The 18,608-nt window shown below is 39.6% G+C and overlaps 1 protein-coding gene across 19 annotated transcripts in view; it reads right to left on the bottom strand.

The window, feature by feature from the left end:
- Positions 1-18,608, bottom strand: part of mark3a (MAP/microtubule affinity-regulating kinase 3a) — a 45,566-nt gene that overhangs the window by 12,986 nt on the left and 13,972 nt on the right. For 12 of the 19 annotated variants that reach the window (XM_081603310.1, XM_081603308.1, XM_081603309.1 and 9 more), the window contains exons 4-14: positions 14,032-14,080; positions 12,450-12,515; positions 10,793-10,863; positions 9,264-9,320; positions 7,615-7,851; positions 5,458-5,598; positions 3,840-3,939; positions 1,466-1,578; positions 1,230-1,377; positions 823-1,040; positions 41-144 (exon numbers count right to left, since the gene is read on the bottom strand). In XM_081603310.1, coding sequence (XP_081459436.1) covers positions 41-144; positions 823-1,040; positions 1,230-1,377; positions 1,466-1,578; positions 3,840-3,939; positions 5,458-5,598; positions 7,615-7,851; positions 9,264-9,320; positions 10,793-10,863; positions 12,450-12,515; positions 14,032-14,080 — 1,304 coding nt within the window. The remainder of the gene's footprint in view (positions 1-40; positions 145-822; positions 1,041-1,229; positions 1,378-1,465; positions 1,579-3,839; positions 3,940-5,457; positions 5,599-7,614; positions 7,852-9,263; positions 9,321-10,792; positions 10,864-12,449; positions 12,516-14,031; positions 14,081-18,608) is intronic. The other 7 variants (XM_081603318.1, XM_081603307.1, XM_081603314.1 and 4 more) reach the window with 1 other exon arrangement.

Consider the following 18,608-nt stretch of genomic DNA (forward strand, 5'->3'; position numbering starts at 1 on the left):
CAAGATGCGAGATCACGGCTGATTGATTTCTGGCTCTCACCTGTTCTCCTTCCCGTTGGGGATGACCGAGAGGCGGTCCGCGTTGTTCCTGTCGCTGCAGACGTACGTGTTCCTCCTGGTCATGCCTGCTGAAGCAGAGTTATTCTGCAGAGCAAAAATGGAGGACAGAGGCTCCAGGTCAAAACTCGATCATTCAAGATCTCAAGCTTTAGGTAGAAGCAGGCACATACAGAGTTTATGCAGGTTGCATCAACTCAGATTTAAGACTTTTAAAGACCCATTTAAGACCATCAATAAAATTTACTAGTAATATTACAACAGTGACGTACAAAAGACATGCAGGGGATCAAAACTGGAACACTTCTGGGCTTTTGCCAGCAGCTTTGAGCTTCTCACATGGCATACGACCTTAGCTAGCTAGCAAGTGGCTTGTTACCATTAGTCTCAACTACCTTGAGTCACAGACCAGCTTGAGTGAAGATGTCTGCACATGATTCAAACTAGCTAGAGAGCCATATCCTAGCCTCTAACGAGCTAAAAGATAGCTACTCGTGGCTTGCTTGTTTGCTAGCCAGCTAACAAGTATTAGCAGCTTGCTAGCAGTAGCCCTAACCTCTTTCCACCCCTTACATGAGAGTGAAGCTGAGGAAGAAAATTACTGGAGTTTCTTTTTAAGAGGAAGAAACGGACCGTCACTAAAAGATGTGACCGGAAGACAACTGCAAAAACAAAAAATATCTTTGGAGAAGAATCCAATAGAGGAAGCTGATCTCAGGCCCTTTATGAACTGGGCTCTACAGACTGGGTATGTGGGTTACTCACGGTCGGGCCGGTGGTGGCTCCTTTCTTCCGCTCAGGGATGTCAGCCTTGTTGGGGTTGTTGGCGTTGCCCAGCAGGGGGCTGGAAGGCGGACCGCCTCGGCCGCCGGGGGTGCCAGGTTTCCGAAGCGGAGCTCCACTTTCGTCCTTTGCACTGTTGTCCGCTGTGGTGGTCTGGCTTCTCTTTGGATGAGCCATCCCTGGAGGAACGTTCTGACCGACTAACGAACAGCAACAATATCATTTTAAACGGTTTCATCCAAGCCATCTTGAACAACTACTCAAACGCATTAACCATCACATCTTTAGGTTGCAATCAGTGGTGCAACGGTAAATCTGCCCCAATTTTCTTAATTTTGCATAAGACAGACTATAGCAGTGATAAAGTGAACGACCTGCAGGCTGCTCACCTTGCTCACTGTAACGCCTCTGTTTGTGGTTGGAGGAGACGCTCCTATGCACTTTGAGGTGGGATGGCGACTGGCCGTTAAGCTCACTGTTTGGTCTGGGTTTGGCCAGAGACAGATTGCTGCTGGAGGCAGAGTCGCTGGGCTCCAGCTGATATGGAAATATGCATAAGTCAAAACACGCAGGGCAGAAAATATTTTTGTCAACAAGAGAAACGGAGCGGTGTGTGTCTCTGTACCTCAGACGCTTTCCTGCCCAGCAACAAGTAGGTGGCTGTGATCTCATCATACTTCATCTTGGCCAGGGAGTCCTGGATCTCCTCCAGGTTATAGCCCATACCCACCATCACATCTGCATGAACAACATCAAGGAGCTCATTAAAGCTGAACATGTGCACCCAGAGGACAAAAGGCTAAAAGACGTTTTAAAAAATACACACGTCTTCAGCTAAAGTGAACCATTGGAAATTAATAATTAAATAATCAAACTTATTTTTGATGCACTTGTTGGCTGGGGCCAGAAATGAGGAGATGACTGTAGAGTTCATGCTGGTTGAATTAGAATAAAAGCATGACTGTTTTCCTAATATTTTAAAGAACATTAGTAAGTATACAATGCTTTAAATAAAATTATAACAGCACGAACGGAAAGAATACAGGAAATGCAAAGGGTGTTTTCACACCTAACAGTTCTGTAGACTAGGTTTGATTAGGGACCAAAGTTGCAGCATTTGTTCCATTTTCAGCTGCTACAGTTCTCCTTCACTGCACTGTCAAACCAACCGAACCCTCTGAGCAACCTGTCCTCCCCCTCACCTGTGGTGGCGCTCCACCAAGAACCACTGAAGGAAACAACAAGAAAACCCCTGGAGTAAACATCGAGTGCCACTTCAACTTAGTTCCCATCTGATCAGAACACCTTCTGGCACATGTTTGTGGTGTCCAATAAATGCTTTCTGGTTTGTATTGTAAGAGAAAGTGGAAGACTTCTTAGGGAAGAGTAGCTGCTGTGTTCAGACGTCCTGCCGATGTCCACCCGGTCAGAGCAGGCTGCTCGCGTTGAGCAGTGATATCATTAATACTCTGGTATTAAATGTTAAAAGTGCAGGTGAACTCCACCTGGAGACAAACTGGAGTTTCTCTCAGCAATGTCCAACTTCCTGTGCATCAGAGAGAAGAAGAAACAAACAAGCTGTGCTTCTCTGGCCAGGCAGAACTGGATCTGTCATCTTCCTCAGCCTGATCTCATCTTTCTCACTTTCATCCTGCAGCTCCTCTAACACTTCAGCTTCTTTCTCAGCTTCACAGTTCAGCTCCGCCGTAGAACTGCGAATCGCTGACTTCCAAAAGAAAAGATGCTCGTGAAAACTATTCAACAAATGTGGTGTGACTAAATAGTGGACATGATTTTTAAAGAGTAGAATAAGTCAGCCAGCAGACGCCGTACTTTTATGCTAAAGTCGGAAACGAGTGAAGACTTTGGGTGGTTCACATAAATGCCTCTTGTTGCTTGGCGCAGAACAGAAACTAGTGTTCTTTTCTGACGTTGAATGGTCAGTTAAAAAAAAATAAAAAATTCAGCCTCTGGGAGAGATTTTCCTGTTCTTATGTTTTAAGTGAAAGACTAATTTAGACAGCATAACTGGACCAACAGTGACCACCCTGGTGCAGAGAATGACACTTTTACAAGAGGAACAGTTGCACAGTTAGATAATTGCAGTACTTTCAAAATATATTGGAGTTTATAAAAAACCTCCAATATATTCATAAATAACAGAAATATTTACAGACAGGGAAGACGGGTAATTTGAGTGAGTGACAGAAGCCTTCCATCCAACACTAAACAGAGGAAACGGCCTCAGATTTCATCTTTCCAACACCTGCTCTGCAGCCTTGACTCGTCTCCTCAGTCGTTTTTCAGCAGTGGATAAATGTGACCAAAACAACTCGCATGGCATCTTTTGGGACTTGTTTGGATCATCGAGCGCCAACGGCCCAAACATTGATGAACAGTTCCTTACGCCTCCTAATTGCCCCACAACTGACTCCAGCAGCCCTCTGACCTCCGGGTTCAAGTCAAGGCCTTATTGTTAAATATATTTTTATTATAGAGGGTCATTGTGAAATGTATAATCACAATTGTGATCTAAGCATTACCAAAGAATAAAGCTGGCATGTTTCTAAGCTTATCACCCTACCTAAAATGGAGGATATTTCCGCCTGTAAAAGTTAGATTTATGACCAGAATTTAGACAATGCTTAAATCTTAGATTTCTTCTCTGAGTGATGGTGAGTTCACACCAACACATGTTCACATATAGCCAACCTCAGCTGCTGTTATGCAACAGCTCCCCCTTCTATTTCCAGCTCGTGTAATGGGGAAGGTTTCTGCCGTTCTGCACATGCAGCCGCACGGCTCGTGTTCATTTATTCATCGTCACGTTTCCTCCTTCCTGAGCTCCTCGGCTCCGACATAATGACTCTGCTCTGGCATTGAGGAGCCGTAACTGTTCCAACATTTAGCACATTCAAAATTCACACATCTTCACGCTGGACCGGAAACGAGAGCCAATGAGCTGAGCAGTTCTGAGGACAGCTGTCGTCGTTGGTTACCTATTCTCTTCTGATCTGTGATGTCCAGTTCTGGTTCGGTGTAAGGCTTCAGCTCATCCTCCTCGAATCCCGAATTGATCCACCGATCCTTCATGATTTGCTAAAAAGAAAGCAAAATGACAAGTTAAGCCTCATTCATATTATATTTATGAAATCAACATTTGTTTTGTCTGATTTTGTTATTTTTACACACAGGTAAACAGCTGTGAAAGTGTTGCTGGAATTACAGATTGGATGTGAACCGATCACATTTAGATTAGATCAGTTAACATTCGTACTGAACTCAGCTGCATCCCATCTGGAGTAAGTGTTGCTTTTAATTTGCAGCAGATCAATGGCTGTGTGGAGTTTTGATGACGGCCTGTCCAAACTAATTACCACAGCTCTGATGTAACTGTCACAGTTTCAGGTCAACAGTGTCACATCTACAGCAGACCGACCAGCATCGCATGCTTCTTAGACTGGATTTTATTTTTTAACAAGTCAGTGAAGATATGAGCTTGTTTATGAGGTTTTTTTATTTTACATTTTACACCAAAAACATAGGTTTATAGTCATATATCACAATTTTACTTTCAGAACTATAATCCATTATGCATTCTTTTACATCGTTTTGTGTGTAAAACAGTGTAAAAAGAAATTTCTGCATTTCAAATGTCGAACATTTCTGAGATTAATCTCAAAATCTCCGTTTTTTTGGTGGAAATTTCCTCTTTTTTCTGTCTATAATGACTCTAATATGCTGTTGTAGTTTTGGCATGCTGCTCCCTCAAAACCCACAAAAGATGTGCTACAAATATAACAAAATTATAATTTTAGCTTCTTTCTTTAGAAGTTAGCAGGAAAAATGTCATACCCCATATGTCAAAACTATCTGTAGTTTTTTGACAGATGATCAGGCTGAAGGACTGCCTGGGGTAACTCTGCTGCCTTTCAGGTATTGTGCAACAACAATATCTAAAAACTAAATTTTATCCAGATCAAGAATGAAAGTTCCATATTTTGCAATTATTAGCAAACAAAATTCATTTGCGAATGGTGACCGTTTTCATACAGGATATCTAAAATATTCATAAAAAAAAGATGCATTCTGGATAGCTGATGTACTTCTGTGCAATGCCGCTTGGAGTTTGCAAAACAGCCAATCCTGGAGCCCCATTTACCTTCCATGGCGCTGATTGGTTGAACCTTCAAGTGTATAGATACAGAAGGCCAAGGTTTGCTTCTGTGAAAATGTTTTCCACTGTGTGTAATAATGCACATGGAGGTATGTTTGGTATCTGAACCAACAGCTGATTGTAAATAAAACCAAATAATTTAACAATTGTACTTGCTTTACAGAATGCATCTATTCTTTCATCAGTTCGATATGAAGGGAGAGAGCTGACTGCATTAAATTTGGTAAAACAACAACAAAAACACCAAGAGAAAAACAGCTCAAATGTATTATTCATAGTTACAACATCAAAAAGGAGGAGGAGGAGTGTGGGCCAGATACACACAGAAAACAGGACACTGTGGGCGTTAGAGATGATGCATGGGCAGAGGGGGGAGTGAGGAGGGGGTCATTCTCCAACGTGCTGCAGGGAGGGGATTAAGAACCAAGTAACATATTTACATTTTCGGTGTCCTCCCTCACCTCGAGAGTACCACGCTTGGCCGGATTCAGGACCAGGAAGCGTTTCAGGAGGTTCTCGCAGTCCGTGGACATGTAGAAAGGAATGCGGTACTTTCCTCTTAGAACGCGCTCGCGCAACTCCTGCAGAGAATAAAGGGAGGATGTTAAAAAAAAAGAAAGAAAAGAATGCAGATCTTAAAGTCATTATGCAAGACATTAGAAGGAAAAAAACACTCATATTTTGCACCCAGACCAGAATGGATGCATTAAAAATAGATATGCTATATATAACACCAGCAGACTCAGCTAATCAGTCCCTCCAGGATTTCTTGCAATCAAAATTTAAAAATATTTCCAAAGAGTTTTCCAAATTTCTTTTTCTCATTAAAGCTCCAGTATGTTAAAATGTTTTTACATTTGTTAAAAATTATGTTGTGACAGAACAGCACGAGACAGAAAATCTGTGAAGAAACAAAAACAAAACAGCTCCTCTGCCTTCACCAATTACCGTATTTTTCGCACTACAAGGCGCACCTTCAATGAATGGCCCATTTTAAAACTTTTTTTGTTCCGTACTCTATTATTACACATCTGCATTTGTAAAGAACGAGTACTTTATATAGTAGACTGCCCCAGTCATTGTTTCACTCACGGTGTTGGTGTTGCGAAATTATGCCCAACTGCTTTCTGGGTAACACAGACCAACTGACACGCTGCCGCCGCAGTCTCTGTCTCTCTCAAGAGGAGGGGCTTAGTGCTGTCAATCACTCTCTTGCTTACCTCCCTTCTTGTTCTCTGCTACCAGTTGGTAGCCACAAATGCTAAGGCTAGTTAGCATTTGTGGCAAAACAGTTTTTTTTTTTTTTTGGAACAGTAAGTTGTTTCTCCACCATTAGCACATTTAGCAGGATGTAAATGAGGATGATTGACAGCGCTAAGACCCTCCTCCCGGTTGTGATTGGTTGCATTTCTTTAAATCGCAATTCTAGCTGCGGAAAGAACACCAGGAGCTTGATGTTTTCACAGATTATCTGTCTCATACCAAACTATCACGACACAGTGACAGTTTTAATACATATGAAAAAAAAAAAGAACATTTTGTATCTGTTACATACTCCAACATTACAAACTCTACAGATAGAAGATAAAGATAATGGCAAAGAAAACAAGCAGAAAGATTGGACTCATGGACATTTTTCTTTAAATAACTTTGATAGCTCAGTATTAGTTACGCTAAATATAGATCACAGATTATAACTCTTCTTTTAGTAAGGCAGCAGCACAAAGTAGTAGAATTAAGAAATACTGCCAACTGCAGGAGGGAGTTTGACAATTTTTTGACTGTTGCAGAAAATTTGCAATAAACTCACAATTATGCGTTAAATCAACAAAAAAATAATAAAAAAATAGAACGATTTTGCATGAATTTTTGCCATTGCGTAAAACTGGAGGAACTGTCTAATAGACTACCACAACATCCAAAATAAAACTGGTTTAATCGTTTCGTCAGATTTCGGAAAGGCATTTGAGAGGGTGAATTGGAAATTTCTATTGTAGATAAATTTGTACTTTGTAATTTCTTGTCGATCAGAATATTACAGCTCAACCAATGCCTGTGTAAAGAGAAATGGTTGGATTTCTCAGAGCTTTAGTACCGGACTGCGCTGACACCCTGACTTCACTGCAATGAAACCACGGGCAACTGCGATTCAACAAAAGAAAAATACTTATTGAATTGAAGCAGCCAATAAACCACACAAAAATTTGTATATATGCTGATGATGATCTGCAGATTTTTTTTCTTTCAGATTGTTAAGAACAAATCAAAATCCACTTCCATGTCATTCAGCCAACCATCTGTTTACATACTGAGAACATCGAGTAACTAGGCATCAATATTCCCAACAAGCTGACAAGTTTGAATTACACCCCATTAATTAAAACAGAAGACATGGATTACGATCTATATCAACATAGATTTAGAAAAATATTACATTAAACTGCTCTCTCAATTCATCATTTTTAATTACAAAATGCTAGACTGCATCAGAACTTTGCAGAGAGACTATAGGAGAAAATACTCCTGTGAACAAGTCAGAAACCAATTTAAACCTAGCCAGTAATCGGAGCATGAAGTCACACACACTGTGATCCTACCTTTAGGTTCTGTCCATCAAAGGGCAGGGAGCCACTGACCAGCGTGTACAGGATGACCCCCAGACTCCAGACGTCCACTTCCGGTCCGTCGTACTTCTTCCCCTGGAAAAGCTCCGGGGCTGCGTACGGCGGGGAGCCGCAGAACGTATCCAGCTTGTTGCCTAAAGTGAACTCATTGCTGAAGCCGAAATCGGCAATCTTTATGTTCATGTCTGCGTCTAGTAACAAGTTCTCCGCCTTTGAATAAAAGAAAGGGGAAAACGTTACAGAAAGTACATCTGGGGTAACACTTCCAACACATACCACCAAACAAGAAATCAAGACTGAACAATCCATACCATTTAGTTATCAAAAAAAAAAAAAAGTAGAATTCTGAAGTGAACAATGCTGGCGACATGATGTTTAGAAGACAAATGAGAATTATGAGAAAATGTTTATTTGTCCATTAAACAAAGCATTAAACCGACACACAGGGCCGAGGTGTTGGTTGTCCTTCATCCATAGTTAAAATATATATTTTGTTGATCTTTTGTTGATTAAAAGAGATGACGTTTTTACCTAAAGTTAACTTCATTTTTTCCAGTAGAGGTTAATTTGTGAGCCGTTTTCTTTTTTTTTTTTTTAAAGAACTGAATCATTAGCAGGAGATGCTAATGTTGCTACATGACTGCACATGTAGAGCAGGCAGAGGAGGCTGCTCTGAGCTCCTGTCTCATTAGCCTCTTCATGGATCATTGATGATCCGCAGAGGAAACGACTCAGCAGCTCATCTTGGCTGAAAGACTTTCTCTGCTCTACGGCTTAAAAAAAATAATGAAAAAAAAATGAATCACCGAAACATGAATATTTACACAAGGAAAGCACAAAGGGAGCGGCACGGCAACGGATGTAGCAGGAGCCACGTGAGAACAGTCCGAGACTTTGGCGTGTGTTTACGGACACACTCCAGTGGAACGCAGTGATCCAGTTCAAGACAAGCGTTGTCAGGAGGCGGCTTTCTGGGCCAAGTTAGAAACGAAGTTCTGACGACCTTTTCTACCAAGTAAGTCAGACATGACTGGCCTTCCAGGAGGGGAGTAGCATTAAGCCCTCCTATTATTGAAATTAATATTTTCAAAAGTAAAACTGTGTGTACGACTTTAAAACAACATGCATTTTGGTGCATGGAGTAAAATTATGGAATAGTTTGGAGGAGGAGTTAAAGAAATGCTCTACTAAAAATCAACTCAAAACACTGTAGAAAATAAAAAGATTAGATCAGACACTTTTGAGGTAACAATAAGGAGAATAATTTGAGGTTTGCAACTTATATTGTTAAGTTGCAAACCTTAACAATATACAGCCCTGAAAATTTATTCTGTATTTGTGACAGATTAATGCAAGATGATTCTTCCTCCAGCTCCTTTTTCACTCATGTATAGTGTTGTAAGAAAATGTAAATTAATGAAATTTGTTAAATCAAGCGAATAAACTGATTTATTCTTTAGTTGTAGTAAAAAAGAAAAACTATAATTTTTCCAGAGTATGTAAAGTTTGATCTCTAAGCCCCACTGCCGATTTCCACTATTCAATACTTTTAACTTTGTATTGTGAAGTGTGAAAACTTCCTGCGTGTATTTTCAGGTTTGTGATGATGTTGCTGAACTCACCTTGAGGTCTCTGTGAACAATGTGCTTCTGGTGGCAGTACTGCACCGCCGACACAATCTGTACAGGGAGGGGGAGACGAGCAAGAGTTCAGAACAGTGTCTGTCTGCTGTTGACTTGTCAAACTGTGATAAAGGATGTGGTGGAGAGCGCGATGCGGTTGGCGCCAACAGGAAAGATAATACTCTGTGAAGGTGGTGCTAAAGACAGGAGAGAGGTGAGAAAGTACAGGCAGAGGCTTTTCATCACCAGCAAAGGCCGAGTCCTGCTGCGCCTTACGACACTTATTCAAACCCCTTCAGCTTTTTATGGCACATTATGAAAGCAAACTTTTATATGGTAAACATGAAACAGTGTTGCAAGTACACATGGCTTTCAGGTTTTATTAACGCATAAATCCTTTGAAAAGTGGCATGAAGTTGTGTTTTGAATTTAAATTCTGGTCTGACCAGAAAACCTCCTTCTACATGTTTGCTGTATGATTTACATGGATCATAAAAATGTCAAGACTTCTTATGGCTTTCCTTTACAATGACCAGGAACGGCAACTTTATTTGGAAAGCATATTTCACCATCAGGGCAGTTTAAAGTGTTTTACACGATTAAGAGAGAAAAAAAAGTGGCACATTGCTCTTTAGTGGCAAAATAAAGGAAAGCAAAAATAGGCTATAATTCATGATATTGCAGTCATTATAATTCAAAGGCAGCTCTAATAAATAGATTTTAAGCCTCAATTTAAAGGAACTCTGTTTCAGCAGACTAGAGGAGCATAGCAGCTGAATGGGATGCAGAGCAGACCAGAACCAGAAGACCTGAGAGGTCTGGAAGGTTGTTACAACGAAGCCATTTCCAATAAGCAATACATTAATTCATCGCATGTTAAATTGAAACGTATATTGCAAACATTTATTGTTTTTTTTTTTAGTGTCTATCTACCAAAAACTGGATGATAAAAGTCCTCAGTCTGGTGCTTCGGTCTCAACTGGCCCTTTGTTTGAAGGACAGTTTTGTTTACAGAAACTCAGAATTCATTTTATTTGTCGTTTTTGGTTTTTATTTATTTCGAGATATTTAAATGTTTTCCAGTGTTAAATCTTTGCAAGAAATGATTGCATATTAATCTTTGAGGACTGTACATTAATATGACTATCATTATATTTATATTATTATTATTACTATTATTATTATTATATTAGTTGAAAACAGTCTTAAAATGACTTGTTTATTGTAATAACTGCTGAGACAATTTATCCCAATATGAGCAAAGTTGGTTAAGGTGACAGGCCCAGCCACACCTTATTGAATGTGTTGCCAGGTTACTTAAACTTTTCACTATGGAAGAATTGATGACGTCACCAGGCTTAAATAGTTCAGCATTGGGCCAGCTTCTTCCCCTGGCTGAGCGCTGTGTGTTATTGGTACGGAGAACTGATTCAACTTCTCTGTTCATTCTTCAGACAGGCAGCAGAAGGAGGCGGAGTCAGGAGCAGAGGTGTGAAACCAGAACACTGCAGGGGGAGAAAGTTAGGTACCTGTCTAAATTTAGCCCTGGCCTCCTTTTCCTTCATTCTTCCGTGTGCAACCAGGTAGTCGAACACCTCACCTGCAAACACAAACAGGGAGGTCAGAAAGCGCCTGATGGCGACTAAGGAAAGGTCGGGACTCCAAGTGGGAGAGAGACAGACGTGCTGAAACCGAGCGAATCACGACTTCTAAAGCTCAGCAGATAAAAATAACATTCTCATGCAGCTGGCGCGCTACGCCCCCCATGTGCATGGTTTGAGGGCATTTCTTGAGCATACTGACGTGCTCTAACTCCAAACTGAGCCCCTCCTGGAGGCATAAAGCTGCTGCTGCAGAGTTCCAGGAGCAGATGCTTCCCCGGTTAGCACGTCTACACACCGCTAGACCGCTGCACGGCTACAGCCGGTTGTGTTCTGAATCAGGCTGGCTGGGAAAAGACAAAACCAGCAAAAAGCATCCTGAAAACATGAATGAAGCCCCACTCCTCGCCCAGAGCTCACCTGCAGAGGCCAACAGTGTGTGTGTGTGTGTGTGTGTGTGTGTGTGTGTGTGTGTGTGTGTGTGTGGACGTGAAAGCTTAATCATCTGTGAGCTCAGACTCAGGAGCCAATGAGAGAGAGAGGTGGAGAGAATGAGCCGACACCCAAAAAGCAGGCCAGCTGAGCTCTGAACACGGGAAAACATTCAAGGGCAAAAAAGTTAGCAAGTTAGCTAAGAAAAAAAACTAAAGTGTAACACTTCGATAGAACTGGGACTGGAGTTTGAGCTGAACAGATATCTGAAACTGTGATTATCAGGAGGTAATTTAAGGTGCAAGGTAATAAATATCAACTAAATGCTAGTGTGCCTTTTAAACATACAGGATTTGTTGCTACAAGCTAAACAGTTTATGTGTGGTTATTAATATTGCAGTGGTAGAATATAATTTTGCAGTGGTAGAATATAATTTTCTAGCATCTCAAATCTATGCTCTGCATATTGATAATATATCTAATCTTCCATTTAAGCTCATCAAAAATGCTGATGATGCTGATTGTGGGATGACTTTAGGGACACAAAATTTCAATCTGTGAAGCTCAGAAATCTGCTTGTATTTTCTAGAAAATTTCTCCGATTAATATTATAAATTCTGAGATTTTTGGTAGAAATCTATTCCTTTTTTTCCCTTACCTTATTTTTACATTTAACATAGTATAAATCAGATTTTTTTTACCCCCTTTTTGTGTGAGCGCTGCAGCTTTCCTTTTAGACTATAGAATGTGACCTGCTGGAGCAAAGCAGCAGCAGTTTTTTTTGGGGTGTACCGACTGCAGTTTTCTGGATTATTGCCGATTTTGGCCAAAACTGATTTTCTTTTTGCCTGAAAAGTTGATTTTTAGATCTTTGTGGAGAGAGAAGATCAGTTTCCCTTAAAGGTATCAGCAAATCGCAGCTCTCAGAAAATTAAGGAAATCAGGACCAATTTATCCACTGACCGACGCATCAATGCACTCCTACTTCTCATCTGTTTTGCTTAGAAAAACTTTTGATTTGCCGTTGGGCGTAAAACTCATGTTCATGTTATCCCTCCATCCGTCTGAGAAAATATTGGTGAAATGTGGCGGACCGAGCGAAGTTATGAGGGGTTTTTATGTAACAACGCGAGATGAAATCGTTTCAGCTCACCTCCACTGGCGTACTCCATCACTAGGTAGAGGGTCCTCTCCGTCTCAATCACCTCAAACAGCTTGACTGCAGAAAGGAAGGACAGACAGAGGGAAAACCATGAATTCAATTATATTGAAAAAAAACGGGAGGGGAGAAAAGAAACTAATTCATGGACACGAACAAGAGCCACATGGAAGAAAAATGGACCTGTGTGTGTGTGTGTGTGAGGAGATAATGCAAGCATTGCATGATGAGGCAAATCAAACCTCAATAAGTACTGCACAACAAAATGGAGTGTTTTTTTTGTGTGTTTCTGTCGATAGCAGCTGAGACTCGTCCTGCTACATGTGGAAAAAGGTGGGAGAGTAAACAGAGATGAAGAAAAAAAATCTCTATTATTCTAATCACGTTTCCTGCAGAGGAAATTATGGGGCGAGCAGAAAGGAAATGAAAAATGAATCATCGTCAAATCTTGTTAAATGTTAAAAACTGTGACTAAGCCACGCAATGCAGCAGGTTAAGTGATTTGTCAAAAACAAAAGGAGGAGAAAAAATGCGGATGCTTAATATCAAGTTAAATATTTTATATTGAAAGGACAAAAGAAAACTTATGTATTTTGGAAGCAAGATATAAAACAAATATATCAAATGTTTAATAAAAAACGTTCCTATTCCTATTAGGTTATAAAGAATAATGTGCTGCATTTTTATGATTCTTTAACCTTTTTAACGTCCCATATACATAAAATACATCTATAAAGGCTCATTACTTAAAGGGGCACTATTGGGTGTTTTCCAGGTGAAAAGTGCCATTTTACATCACAGTCAAGTAACTATATAACTTCAGATGTTAGAAAAATGCTGTATATATCTAATATGATGAAAAGAAATGTTACTTTGCAACTTGATGCCTTGAAATTGGGTCTCTGTTTCTTTAAAAACCTCTGCTCTGTCTGAAGCTCTGCATTCAGGAAGTCATCTCAACATGGCTCCTCTATTAGTCCTTTAACGTTTTTACCAGCGTTGATCTGAGAAGTAGCTCCTATAATGAGCTCAGCAGTTCCACCAGCTGTTTGCTAATTGCTGCTGGCTAGTCTGAAGGGCTGAGTGGGGGAAGGCTGCTCTGCGAGGTCAAAGATACTAACAAAACATGATGGAAAGGTCAAAAATAATACATAAACATAATACTGCCCCTTTAAACTAAAATCTTAGCAAAATCCTTCATCTTTTATTTGCCATCATAAATTAACCTCATTTCTTTGACTAGGACTAGATTGCTAGAACCAGTAGTTTTGGTTCTCAGCCGTGATTGGTCAGCTGAGCCTTTTTAAAGCGAGGCGAAAGGCTGAAACAAAGATCAACTTAAGAGTGATGTCGTTTTCCAGGAATACCTTATGAATAATAACAAATAATTAAATGTCTGACAATGTGTGTGTTAGACAAAAACACAAAGTTACCAGACCTTAATTTGAGCAATGATCTTAACTTTTAAAATCATATTTTTAGCTTTTCACATGTGGACACAAGCGTCTCGCATCCTAAACCCCGTCAGTGTGATGTTGCAGTCTTTCTGTGTGGAACGGATCAAAGATCCACTTACCAATATTTGGATGATTTAAGATCTTCATTATTCTGACTTCTCTGAAAAGCTGTAAAGGACAGACAAACAGAGTTAGATTAAAAACTTTCATATTTTTGTTAAATCTACCAAAATAAGTCTGACACGCAGTAAAACACCAAATCTATCATTTGTACCATTTATAGCCCCAATTTTGTTATAATCCATGTAATTTTATTGTATGGTTTCTACAATGACTGAAGTTTATTATTAATATTATTCATATGGAAATATTCATCATGTAGAAATTTTATTGATTTATTGATGACTTAGGATAAAATATTACGCCAGGGTAAACAGATCGATGAAGCTGATGATTTGGGGTTTTTATTCTCTCTAAACCCCAAATAAACTACAGATTTTCCAGATTAAACTGCTCAATTTGTTTTTTTAAAAGTTCCCAAAACCCTTAATTTATTCATTTATTTCTCCCTTCTTGGTTGATATAATTTCAAAAAGCTGCTGAGCTGGGAGGGTCAACCAGTCTGACCAGGAACAATTTCACAAAATTCAATCAGAGGAGCGAGGAGAGCAGCTGCAGCCAAAACCGCTTCACCATTTGGCTGCACATCCAGAGCAGCACAAAGAGGAATGCATTATTAACCAGCTGTTCACTACACCATGCTCTTCCATCCCATAAAGAGCTAAAAAGGATTCAATCTTTCATGAGGTGGGGTGTGGGGAGGCGGGGGGCAGGCGTTATGACGTGGTCAGGCGTGTTTATGAACCGAACGCTGCTGATGAAACTGGAACACAAAAACAAACCACCACTTCCTTTATGCAACTGAGCAAAATGATGCAACAGAAGTTCTGCTGCATTATCATCAGAGAGAGGAATATTACCAAAACATCATTCTTTGGGGAGTTTTCAAATATTGTAATTTGTGTTGTTTTTTTTAAAGTGTTTTGAAATTGATTTTATTAGCATAATTTGGTCCAGTCATAAACACTTGACTGTATGATTCAGAGTCTGTATTGTAAAAATACGTCGCTGGATTGTTTAGTGAGTGTTTTTATGAAAGAAAATAGTATAGCTAAAAAAAACTATTACCAGAAACAAATTTTGTTTAGTGAAAAACTTACATGAATACATTGTTTTAATTCCTACAAACTAAACGCAGACCGACATCAGGTCACTAACAGGCCTCAGTGGGAGGACTGGGGGGAACAGATGGACGGATTCAAAATGTTTTTATTTTAGTCATTTTATTTAAAAAGTGGAACTTATCTATTCACTGCCAAGGCTGAACAATCGGATCAATCAATTACTGGAATAATCATCGATTAATTTAGTAATAAATTAATCATTAACTGGAGTACAGAGAGTCTAGAGTAATTAAGCCTAAACTGTACAAAAATATACACATTTTGTAATTAAGACGAAAAACCTTCTTGGTGTGTAGAGATCTTCTACTCTTCAAGTCTCAGTTTTAGCTTCACCTGGTTCAAAGTATGAAGAAAAAAAATGTTCTAGTAAGCACGTTTTGCTATCGGATTATGAAGTGGTTATTCAAAAACAAAAAACAACAACGAAAAATAACTAGTCAACAGATCAGTCAAATATTTATTTTCCTACTTTAAAAATGCAAATAATTTCTTTGTAGTGTATTTTTAATATTATGCAAAATACGCTTCAGAAAAATCTGCAGAATGTGCCAATTTTTTAATCCAGTCAACAGAATAATTGATCACTAAACTCGTCAACTGCAACCATGTTCGTTGTGTTGTCATGTTTCAGTTGTTCATCTTAAAATTCTAGTTAAAACCCGAAATTTAGCTCTGAAAATTACTAGAAAATAAATGTATAGAAAAAAAAACTTGGATTTTCATTAAAGGCGTTTGCAATAGCCTACAAAATCACGAGGAAGAGAAAGGTCAAAAATCCATTTTTCATTAAGTTATAATTAATCACTTTTACTTACTACATGTAAATAAACCCCATGGGGGGATAGTAAACGTATGTTGTGTTAGGTTGGGATTCTTTTCATTAGCATCCATAAAAATAATAATTTCCCAGTTTTTTTTCCCCCGTTTGTTGGACATATGCCAACACGGTGTGCTACTGAGTTTGGTGTGAACGTCATTTAAAGACAAAAAACTGAATGCATGAAGCGGCTCGCCCTGGCCCAGCGGTGTAAATAAAGACACCGCAGCAGGCAGAGTGTGTGAGCAACAGGCAGAGGAGTGTGGACTGATTCAGGCTGGTAGATGTACTGGGACACTTTCTGCCCAGAACCGTACACTGCTCTGCTCTGCCTAAAAGGCTAACAGATGGTGATAAACAGCGGGGGCCGTTTTCAAATTCAGCGAGGCTTCGAACATCGGGGTCGCCTTGGAACACGCACACACAAGTTTTATCCACACTTCTTTTGGGAAATAAAGCAACCTTTGATTCTAGATGTGATCACTTCACAGCGACCCCTAGCAGACAAACCGCTGATTCATATCAGTAAGACACCAGAGTGTGTTTGGAGTCCAGTTTGACCGACAGATCAATGAGACCTGAAGCTTTAAAACGGTCTGAGACACGGAGATGCTGACTGGGAGTTTTCCAGGCCTGGAGGGTTCTGACCAGCAAAACAACAAGCTTATCATTTCATCAAAAATGATGTGAAAGTGAGCAGTCAGGACAAATCTTCCATGTTACAAGGTGATGCAGCTGGGTGAGTCAGACTGAACTCTGGTAAAACGAGTTCAACAGCTTTCCATGCCAAATAAAATGGTACAGAATGTCACCAAGTTCATCATCTAGACTCTCGTTTCAAGAATATTCAGCGCCACTGAGATACATATGATCATTTAGGAAATGTCACCTGTTCAATAGCTTGTCTACTGAAAGGTTAAAACTAATTTACCCGCCTGTTGTGAATGTTGCTCAAGTCCAATTAACCGTCTGAATAAAAAGGGCAAAGAAAGTCAATTAGAAGATTTGATCAGTTCTGTGTAGGCTAGTTTAAATCAAACTAAGTTAACAGCATTTAACTACGTTACTCTGAACTGTTGTGCTAATATTGGCTAATGAACTGCAGTAGAAACTTTTTCTCTTTTTTTTTTGTAGTCATGTTCAAACAGCCAACAACAGCCATCCCATCTTTTACTGTGCCAGAGTTTTACAGGTAAAAACCTGCAGGTTCGTTCTGCTGGCACCGAGCGGTGTGAAAGTAGAGATCAATTAGCTCATGCCGAATGTGTCTGGAAATATCGCTTCAACCTCAGACAGTGCAGATTCAGTCTGAAATACTGAATCTGTACAGATTCCATTAATGCAGGTGATTAATTCCATCACATAAATAAAGCTAATTTTACAGGTCAAAATAAACGTGAATCTGTTCTTTGGTTGTTTTAGAGTATTGGCAGTAGGCTGTAACGATAAAACATTTTACCAGATGATAAATTGTTCCAGACATTATTGCGATAAACAATAATGTTGTTGTTCTGAGACCATTTTCAAGTAATCGCAAAATAATGCAAAACATATATTCTCAAAGATTAATAAATGTTCATTAGAATTTAAAGTTTAACAGTGGAACTGGAAGACGTCTTACATATCCAAAATAAACAAAAAAAAAAACCAAAATGAATCATGAAGTCTTTGTAAACAAAACTATCCTTCAAAAAAAAGGCCTAGATGAAACCAAAGCACCGCTCTGAAGACTTATTAAACAGTTTTTGGTAGAGATGAGCGAAAAACCATAAATCATGCAAATGAAAATCATTGAGCTTGCTTTAATTTATCATGCAATTAATAGATTTATTGTTTATTGCGACAGGCCTAATCGGCAGGTTTCAGCAAGACAAATTCAAGACTTTTTAGACCTTTTTAATAACTTGAATGAAATTTAAAGTAGAAAAAAAACAATAAATAAAAGGTTGGAGAAAGGAACGGCGGAATGAAATAAGGTAATCACACTATAAACTAGGTCAAGGACAAAAACGTGCCACTGCAACAATGCGCGGCATGCTCTGACTACATCTGTTTTGTCACCTATATCAGGCGCCTTCAGGGGAAGTAACACACAGCTCGAAGCTAAAAATCACAGACGCTGTTAGCTTTCACAAGCTAGAAGTCCAAAAGGAGGAACTGAGTCTGCACGTTCCCGTTTCCTGTATCCACTACAACTGATCTGGGATGTATAAACAAGTCTGAGTGGGTTAAACATTAGATCACTTCCTGGGCTTTATTTTTATTTGTGTGCTTTTGGAAACAGCCATTCCATCCGGTTACAGGCTGAGTCACAAACAACAAATTACAGCCTCTGGAGTTTTAACCAAGACGAAGAAGATGTGTGTTTGCCGTTTACTGCAGCAAAGCCACGTTGTTTATCTCAACTAGGACTCTGAACAGGTTCTGTTCAGCTCAGCCGGTCACTGGGATCATTCAGCTCTCATCTGGACAAACAAATCAGCCTGAAGGAACAAATCCTTAAACTAACAGATGAGCACACTTCAATATGTAATCGCTGGATCTGCGTCCAGCCAGAACATTTCAGCACAAGAAATCTGAAAAGTCTGAACAAGCCATCCTCCTGGTGTGGAAAGTTCTAACGTAAAACAGGGAA

The sequence above is a fragment of the Poecilia reticulata genome, chromosome 22 (genome assembly GCF_904066995.2).
Source record: "Poecilia reticulata chromosome 22, P_reticulata-male-v2, whole genome shotgun sequence".
Classification (NCBI taxonomy): Eukaryota; Metazoa; Chordata; class Actinopteri; order Cyprinodontiformes; family Poeciliidae; genus Poecilia; species Poecilia reticulata.